The sequence below is a fragment of the Tachypleus tridentatus genome, chromosome 7 (genome assembly GCF_004210375.1).
Source record: "Tachypleus tridentatus isolate NWPU-2018 chromosome 7, ASM421037v1, whole genome shotgun sequence".
In the NCBI taxonomy this organism is placed as follows: domain Eukaryota; kingdom Metazoa; phylum Arthropoda; class Merostomata; order Xiphosura; family Limulidae; genus Tachypleus; species Tachypleus tridentatus.
Window position 1 is genome coordinate 61,490,651 of NC_134831.1, and position 10,062 is coordinate 61,500,712.

The window sequence follows — 10,062 nt, forward strand, 5'->3', positions numbered from 1 at the left end:
TTTATAGCAATCTATGAAACGAACCAAAGCTATATTATTGCAAAGAAAAGTAAATGTACAGTCGTAATGAAATTGCATGCCAGTTAACTATTGGTCAAATACTTTGAAAATGAAAAACTAAAGTTTAAATTGAAGCCAGTCATCACGTGATAGCAACGACAATCTGGTATCGTCTACAAAACTCATTCCATTGAAAACTTGGCTAAACAAAAAAAAATTGTTTGCCAAATTCGAGCCAAACTACACGAGGACTATCTGCGACACCCATGCATAATTTAGCAGTGAAAGGCTAGAAGGAAGGAAGCTAGACATCACCACCCATCCCCCCAACTCTTGCGCTACTCTTTTACAAACTACCAGTGGGGTTGCCCGTTATATCTAAGCGCCCCTGGCCCGGCATGGCCTAGCGCGTAAGGCGTGCGACTCGTAATCCGAGGATCGCGGGTTCGCGCCCGCGTCGCGCTAAACATGCTCGCCCTCCCAGCCGTGGGGGGTGTATAATGTGACGGTCAATCCCACTATTCGTTGGTAAAAGAGTAGCCCAAGAGTTGGCGGTGGGTGGTGATAACTAGCTGCCTTCCCTCTAGTCTTACACTGTTAAATTAGGGCTATCTGTGCTAGCCCTCGAGTAGCTTTGTGCGAAATTCCAAAACAAACAAACTAAGCGCCCCATGGCTGAAAGGGCAAGCATGTTTGGTGGGAGAAGTATTTGAACGAATAACCGTCGCATTGCGAGTAGAGCGCCCCTAACCATTTCGCCATGCCAGACCTGAAAACACGTAAGACGATTTTGAATTAAGAAGCTAATATGCAATCTAGACTCTCCGGACTAAATCTCTTTTAGCCATGTGAGATTTGTAGCGTTTAATCAAATTTGTGAGAAAAGTTGGTAGGGCAGACAAACGTAAGCGCATTATTTATTTAGATAAGCTAGGCTAACTTCAGATATAATATATACACAAGTGTGTGTACGTGTGTTTTCTTACAGCAAAGGCACATTGGGCTATCTGTTGAACCCAACGAGGGGAATCGAACCCCTCATTTTAGCGTTGTAAATCCGGAGACATACCGCTGTACTGGCGGGGGGGTTATATATATATACATAAGCTTCACACTTGTAACGACTAAATGATTTCTAACATAAATCACCATGTAATATATTCTAAGATGTACAACAAAATCCAACTTCATTAAACAGAAAATTCTACCAAAGTTTTAGATGAAAGACACGTTTTACAATTATGCCTTAGAGGGGCTATCTCGGCTTTACCTTCACAAAACAAAATAGAAGAATAAAGTCAGACTTTCATATCAACCATATTTCACATAAAAACTAGCAGCGTTCTCTTTGTAGTTGTATTCTAGCGCGCAGCGTCCCAGAATCTTTTTCTATTCTCCAAGCTACCGGCCCGGCACAGCCAGGTGGTTAAGGCACGTGACTCATAATCTGAGAGACGCGGGTTCGAATCCCCGTCACACCAAACATGCTCGCCGCTTCAACCGTGGGGGCGTTATAATGTGATAGTCAATCCTACTATTCGTTGGTAAAAGAGTATCCCAAGAGTTGGCGTGGGTGGTGATGACTAGCTGCCTTCCTTCTGGTCTTGCACTGCTAAATTAGGGAGGGCTAACGCAGATAGCCCTTGAATAGCCCAAACAAACAAACATATTAAATGCATTTATTATAGCATACAATATAGTAGTCCTTCCCATATTAAATTAGTCTTAGTATAACAGTATGTCTGTGAAATTATAACGTTAAAATGCAGGTTCAGATACTCATGGTGGACAAGCACAGATAGCCCATTGTGTAGGTTTGTACTTGACATCGAACAAACTTTACATTTCATTTCAGAGAAACTATCACTGATCAAATACTGGCTTAGTACTCTTTGTTTTAACTATTACAATATACTTATCTTTTATAACTGGCTTTATTTTTTGTTTCTTAAAATTTTATTATTTTAGAATCAGTAAATAAACGGAATTTTATAACAGATTATTAACACAATGCTAACGTTTTGTATTTAGAATTTTTAGGCAAAGCTATGCGAAGGTTATACACTTCTAGCTATCCATAATTTTGAACTGATAGACTATAAAAACTCTTGTCTGTTCAAATAATGGAATTTGACCAAAACTCCTATAGCGTATAAAATCTAGAGCATGATTTTTGGGATAACAGGTTGCGAACGATCATTATTTGGACTTGTAGCCCTAGTGCAAAAACTTTACCTGTTTCTAGCCCTAAATACAATTCAATTTTCAATACAGATTAATGTAGTGAAAGTTAGTATGCAATTTGCAGTTGCTGTTACAGCCTAAAATGTTTATACATCGAATTATACTAATTAACACTATAGTGTGAAATTACTACATAACCATTATTATAAGAACTGGAAGGGGCCATCACTAACCCTAGATCTGGGTAGTGGAAGCTTGAGAGGAGTATCACACTCAAGTAGAAGATTTTCTGTGACAACCAAAACAACAAAACTTTTATTTAAATATACTCAATTTTCATTAGTGAAAATAAAACGAAATTCTTATATATATACATTTACGGGTTATTCCAATTAAAAAAGTAAAATTTCAGTTATTTACAAACCAAATATTTATTTTTGTTAGTATTTCCATTCTTTTCCCCATTATAGCCCCCTAGTGAGTAAATGTTACGTCTTATGGCTAACAACACTAAATACCGCGTTTCGAGATACGTTATGAGCACAGCACAGACAGCTTGGAGAAAGAGCTGTAATTGCACTATTCCATTTTTAGTAAAAAAAAAGCATATCGTATCATAGCGGGAGTGACTGTCACACTTAACACGCATTCATGGCTAAAAGCGCGAAGAATACAGTATCGATACGCCCACATTAGAGTTTACTGAGCAAAAGAAACACGCGTTTTTCAGTTGAGAAAGGACTGTCTTTTAAGTAAAGCACAACTACTTTTAAAAGATTTTATCTTCCACGATTTGGCCTGTAAGTTGTTTATTCTTATCAAATTATTAGGATAAAGTACAACAGTTACCACTTTATATATAATAACCTATATTTACGTTTATTGTTAACTGACCTCTCAGTGCCTGATATGTTGATTATTTATTTTCAAAAACATGAGTACTACAGTATTGCGTTGCACAGTTATATTTCGTCTGTATTTAATCTTTCAAAGAGATGGCTTATCGATAGGAGAAATGAGAAAGGGGTAAGGAAATTATCACGTGAAACAGGTTCAACACATTTTAAGTTTAATATAAACTTCCCGTGCTGATACTTGGCCCTAGCTCTTGTTGAAAAGGAACAGACCAATCTGAGTCGCTAAAGTGAAACAACAAGTTTATTTATAAAGTGGGCAGTGATGTAAGTTACGTTGTTGTTTTTTTTAAATCTTTATGCAAACTAAATTTTCTGTTAAATACATTTCGCTTTTAACGGATTTCATTGAAAGCCATTCTAAAGTCTGTTCTAAAAATTATTCATTATGTCCCTAGAATCTGTCTCATTATACACATTACATATACAGATGTTTAATATAACATGCATTTCGTAATGTTTTTGTATTATGTTTTAATAATAATGATTTTAGTGTTTATAAATTATGAAAATATTTTGTTCAAAACTGGAGTTCTGTTGTTTGTATAGTGTTTTTTGTTGTATTTGTTAATAATTGTGATACTAATAGTGAGAAAAGTATTAATTCCCTTTCTTGTCTGTCTGTCATTACTAATGAACACAATTAAAGGTTCGGAGTGTCATTGCTTTCTTTCTGATTCTAAAAAATGTGTTGTTTTATTTTTTTATACTACATGCCCGGAGTGCAGGGACGTAGATTTTTTACATCCGATGGGGGATGATTTTTCCAACCACTTATGTGGACTGTTTAATTTTCAAATTGGTAATCTCTGATTACGTGAACCGGAAAGCTGTAAACATGCAGTCACAGAGTAATCTTATTGCCACGATACTTGCATGTATACTTTGGCCTACTGACTGATACTTACGAACTATCGCTTAGATCGAAAAGCTTAGAAGCACGCCTATATTAAAGTTGTACATTTCGGCTACTGAAAAAGCCTACATCTAGGCCTAATTATGTTACTCGATTGGTAAGAACACGAGAATCACAAGAACAAACACATAATTCGTAGGCCTGTGATGCAATAAAACAATTCAACAGACGAAACTGTAGGGGGATGATTGTATGCTCTATACCCCCCACCTAAAATGAAGGGAGGGATGTATACCTCCCATCTCCCCAGGATCTACGCCCCTGTCTGAGTGAGTCATTGCTAAGTCTGAAAGATTATAGAAATAATGATCCGGTTTCCATATTTGAAGTGTGTAGAGTACAGATAGCACATTGTGCATTTTATAGTGTCAATGATAAATATAAAATAAGATGTCCAGCAAAAAATATAGTTATCTTTTTATTATATAAATAATTAAATAACTGTTTAGCTTCATATCTGTTTCTATTATGATGTTACATTTTGCACTATTTGAACGCAATATTAGCTTTGCCAACAAACTTTAATACGAATTCCTAATGTATCACGAGAAATATATTTTAGACGCTTTTATTAACAGTTGTTTATTTCCATCAATCACGTTTTATCGTATATATCAACATAATTAGTTATCCATGCATTACAATCTTTCAGTTACACTAGTTTATAATCTTTTCACTGCATTGTAAATTCAGAATATAAAGATCTTTTGAAAAATATCTGTTTTAATTTTATGTATAAGGAGCTATTAAAACACATGGGTAAAATGTATATATATTCAAGTTTGTATAGTGAATAGTGTTAACATAAGTAGCTTTAATATTGGTAAAATCATTCAGTAAGAAAAGAACATAGTTAAAATTGTTGAAACTGTCTTGAAAAGTAGGCTTAATGTTGCCTAATTATGGATATTTTACTATTTTTTATTATTCAAATAATAGTCTTCATCACGTAAATTAATGTTGTACTTGAAAATAAATTATCAAGCTATTTATAATGTTAAAAATAAAATGATGGTTTTATACAAGAATTATTTACTGTTTATTTTCTCCTAGAGCCATTTCATTATTAATGACAAATTCTGAAGTTTTGAATATGCATTTCAAGTGTATTTTATTTGTTTTCTAATTACATTTATTATCAAATTTGTGCAAATGGTTATTTTGTGTCTTATGAAAAAGGAAGAAAAATAGAAAAATGATTGCTTGAGCGATATATTCTGTTGAATTTCACTGTGCGCTCCTATAACAGTTGACATGTTTCACTTTACGAGTTTGTAGTTTTTAGTAAGTTGAAAGTTTTTTCTGAACACACTTTTTTTTTTTTTTCATTTTGAATCCCAAATGAAAATGTGTCACTTGGTCAATAATGATATCTGTCATACACATTTCAATTGTATAGAAAAGAGTTATTCCAGATAATGTCCCAGATTGCCATAAACCTTATTAACGAATATTTTCTCATTATTTAAGAAGCTGAAATGCCTCTAGTATCGAATAGGTATAATCTCGAGTCGTTTGCATAAAATATCGAATTACGAGACGTGTCACCTGGATCTTACATTGTAATAATAATAAATTCAGGTATATTATTGAACTTTGTAATACCATTAATTATGTAATATTCTAGCTAGAGTATACGAAAGTCTGATTATCCAATAATTATTTTGAGAAGTTTTTTTTTGTTTTTAATCAGAAATCTAAACGATAAGCCATCTGTACGGTACCGAAACCTAGTTTTTAAGAGTCATAATTGTTTCAGAGTTATCCTGAGCCACTGGGAGTGTTCTGAAAGGTGTTATACAATAGAAATATTTTCTATAGGAAGAGTAACTATGCATATCTAAATTTCTAAGCTTCTTCTCGCCTGAAAAGATTTACCGAGTTTAAGGAGAACTATATCATCTTGAAAGTATAATAAAACGTAACCACAAAATATTAAGATAAAAATATTAAAGCTTCTGTAGTTACTCTATAGAATATATATATATATGAATTATTTACGGTGTTCATATTTTTGATCCTCTTGTTGTAATATTTTAATCATGGATAAAATTTATCATAATCATTGAGTACTGATATTTTAAGTCAAAACTCTAATTTGATGTTGTCTTACGTTGTCTAATGTCATTTAGGTTCATTTCAAGAAGAATGTGGATCTTTCTTTTACTCACCATTTTCCAGTTCTCCTCTTCTCAAGTAACTCAAACTAATAAAAAAGACCTGAATTCGAATGGAATGGAAATATTGCAGTCCTTGTTTCCATCAATTGATGCAATTTTTAAATGGTCAAATGGAGTCACATATATTTTCAAAGGTTCTTGTTATTTCCGCTACGAAGACAAAACGGACGAGATTTCAAATTGCAGACAATTATCTGCTTGGGGTGGGCTAACTGGACCAGTGGATGCCGTATTTCGATGGAAAAATGGAGTAACATATTTTTTCAAGGGCGATTGTTATTACAGATATGAGGACAAAACTGATGAAATATCAAAATGCGTAGCAGTTACAGAGTGGGGAGGAATGACTGGACCAGTTGATGCCGTGTTTCGCTGGAGTAATGGAGTTACATACTTCTTTAAAAACGACTGTTACTACCGCTACGAAGATAAAGCTAATAAGATATCGAAATGCACTCCGATTGCTGCTTGGGGTAATATGACTGGACCAGTTGATGCTGTATTTCACTGGAGTAATGGTATCACATACTTCTTCAGAAGCGGGTGTTACTTCCGGTATGAAGACAAACGTAACAAAATATCTAAATGCAAACCAATAGCCTTATGGGGAGCGAGTAGTTTCAAGCCTCTAGATGCTGTATTTCAATGGAATGATGAAGTCACATATTTCTTCAAAGGTTTTTGTTATTACCACGATGATCTCACAAAATGTAAGCCAATTTCAGCTTGGGGAGGAATCAGTAAACCCATAAATGCTGTATTGCTAAGGAATAATAGGGATACGTACTTTTTTGAAGGAAAATGTTGCTACAGATATGAGACCAAAAATAATAGTCTTTCAGAGTGTATACCAATTTCCATGTGGACCAAGAATATGAGAATAGTTGATGCTGCATTTCGTTGGAATACCGGGATCACGTATTGCTATAAGAAAACACTCATTCACAGCCTTGTATTCTTCATATTTGTCCAAGGGCAAATTCTGCTTACTGTTTGATACCCTTTAATATTTAAGAATAACAAAAACTGAATGATTTATGAATTATAAAATACTGGATTGCCAAGATTAACGTAACTTTCATACAAATCTGCCACATTTCAGTTGGCGTACAGTTTTTATGTTCTTTCTATTCAGTTAGACTATCCTAGTGACTTATGTTCATTGGTCATATAATAGTTAATGACTTCAACTTTGTAATCAACCTGTTCTATTGTCCTGCAATATTTGATAATAATGAAACGAGAACTAATGCATTTCAGCTGATATATAATGACCATGATTGTAACTCTAAGAATTAGATTATTCTCACGTAGGTATGTAATGTGTTAAATATTGTGAAGTTACGTCACTCTATCGTTGGATCAATAAATATGATGAATATCATAGTTGAAGTTTACAATAAAATAATATGCATGTATGTTTTGTGATCTTACTGTAAAGGGTACGGCCTACATGAAATCATGTTTGAAGTTTTATCGACAGAATTTCAGTATTGAAGTTTAGTTGCTAAACGTTTCAGTATTTGCATGATAATTAAGTCCATACTCTTTGTTTACATATATTCATGATAGCTTATTTGTTTTGACGAAACATGAATTTTATGTATGAAATATAAATGGAGAGTTGTATCAGTTGTTCAAACATACTTGTTAAAATTGAAATTCGTCTTGTGTAAATTGTCATAAAAGATTAAGTTAGGCATAATTACCTGGCATTTGATCTTTTGTCTGAAGAGACTGAATTATCCAGATAAGCTAAATATAATTTATATTTTCTGATTTATCTTTCCGAACTTTTTCTCCAGTTGTTGTAAAACATACGCAGTTGATATTGTTGTTGTTTTGAACTAAGCACAATGCTGTGCTCTGCCCACCACGGGTATCGAAACCCGGTTTAACGTTGTAAGTCGGCAGACATACAGCTGAGCTGATATTATCGAAAGAAAACATAAAATGTTTTTATTGTAAAATATGAATAACTCATAGAAACACAAGAATTGTGCATTAACTTTTTCATTTGTAAACTGTATTAACGATCTTACATACTGTCTTAAAATGAACAAGTGGTAACATAAATATAATATAAAAAAATTATTCGAAATTCAAAAAAGTATTTTATAACCTAAGATGTTTATAATGTTTGTAGTGTATCTTGAAGTTTCGTTATTAACGGTTTCAACATGCCTGTCAAGTCTGTGTTTTACGTAATCAGTACTCCCCTCTGCTATGGATTTACTATGCTAAAATCAGGGGTTCGATTCCCCTCGGTGGACTCGGAAGATAGCTCAATGTAACTTTACCGTAAAGAAACACACACACACATACTTAATTAGTGCAAGGTATGTTTTATAATGATAAACATTAAATATGTTGGCTTCATAAAACGTGAAAGAACAGTTGCTTGATTTATTACTAATGGTTCCTTGAAGCGTACATGAAGCAAAGTGTTGAAAGATGCGAAAGTAGAAGCATTACTTATTTCAGCATTATGTAACCACATCATGTGGTCTTGCACAAGTCCATAGTTTCGTTAGTTGTAAAGTACAGTTAAAATGAAAGAACTGCGTAGTATCTTTTATAAACTAAATTTAGTTGAAAGCACTTTAACATAAAATAATTTAGACTGCTGAAATATTGAAACCAAACTATTCCAATAATTGGCGAAACATTAATTGTGTTTAAATTCTTAAAATAACTCATTTTGTAAACTGACACCGAGTGAAAAGGAATATTCTAATGTATATATAAGCGAAGAAGAATCAGTCTAGTTAACATACCAGTATTATTTTATTTTTACTCTGCAGATATTATGAGAACTATATTTCTTAAAATTGAGTTCTTATTTACGAACAGAAATTGTAAGATGAGAATAATCTTTTAAGTGTCATGTTGTCTTTATAGATAAAGGTTTTACCCCAAAAAATCAAGAAAGCAACAATAAATTGAAGTGTGCAACATTTACACTTGATAAACTTCAGTAAAAATGTTTAATTATTACAGACTATTAATTGATTGAGTTGATAGCATTTTTTAATAATTACTGTCTATCTGAATCAATATAAATATTATAAATCTTTTAATATCGATTCATATTAAATAATTCTCTGTTCATTAAGGTCCCCCTCTCAAATAGAAGATTCTATGGTGAAATATCTGTTGTACAACTTACCGTTCACTTGTGCTTATTATAAATTTTAAACAATGTAAATTATTCAGAACGCCAACAAACCTTTTTTAAATTGTTGTAGATCGGTTTGACATGCCCTACGCTACCGATAGGAAACTTGTCTGTATGACCAAGACTTAACGTATCTTTTTGATGTTTTTTTTTTTTTGAATTTCGCACAAAGCTACTCGAGGGCTATCTGTGCTAGCCGTCCCTAATTTAGCAGTGTAAGACTAGAGGGAAGGCATCTAGTCATCACCACCCACCGCCAACTCTTGGGCTACTCTTTTACCAACAAATAGTGGGATTGACCGTCACGTTATAACGCCCCCACGGCTGAAAGGGCGAGCATGTTTGCCGCGACCGGGATGCAAACCTGCGACCCTCAGATTACGAGTCGCACGCCTTAACACGCTGGGCCATGCCGGGCCCGTTAACGGATCACGTTTAACAAAGTTTTAGTGGTGCTAAAAGTATCACACATGAATAAAATATAAAATATTTAAATATAAGAAATCATAACAAAAATATTACTTTGCTGTTTTAAACACTCTTTACATTAGGAAACACCAAGGAGAGAACAAAAGCAATGCAATGAGAACAGAAAGAAAAATTTCAAAATTGTAAAAAAATGGAATGGTAAACGTAATACTCACAAGTTGCACTGGAATGACTTCTTAACGTAACTTATAGCGTTACATA

General features: G+C 33.6%; 1 protein-coding gene across 1 annotated transcript; it reads left to right on the forward strand.

Annotated features, from left to right (window-relative positions):
• Positions 1-3,201: 3,201 nt before the first annotated feature.
• Positions 3,202-7,612, forward strand: LOC143255792 (uncharacterized). The gene is made up of 2 exons (XM_076512015.1): positions 3,202-3,365; positions 6,147-7,612. Coding segments are annotated over exons 1-2 (1,047 nt in total). The 5' UTR covers positions 3,202-3,363; the 3' UTR covers positions 7,192-7,612.
• The last annotated feature ends 2,450 nt before the right edge of the window (positions 7,613-10,062 follow it).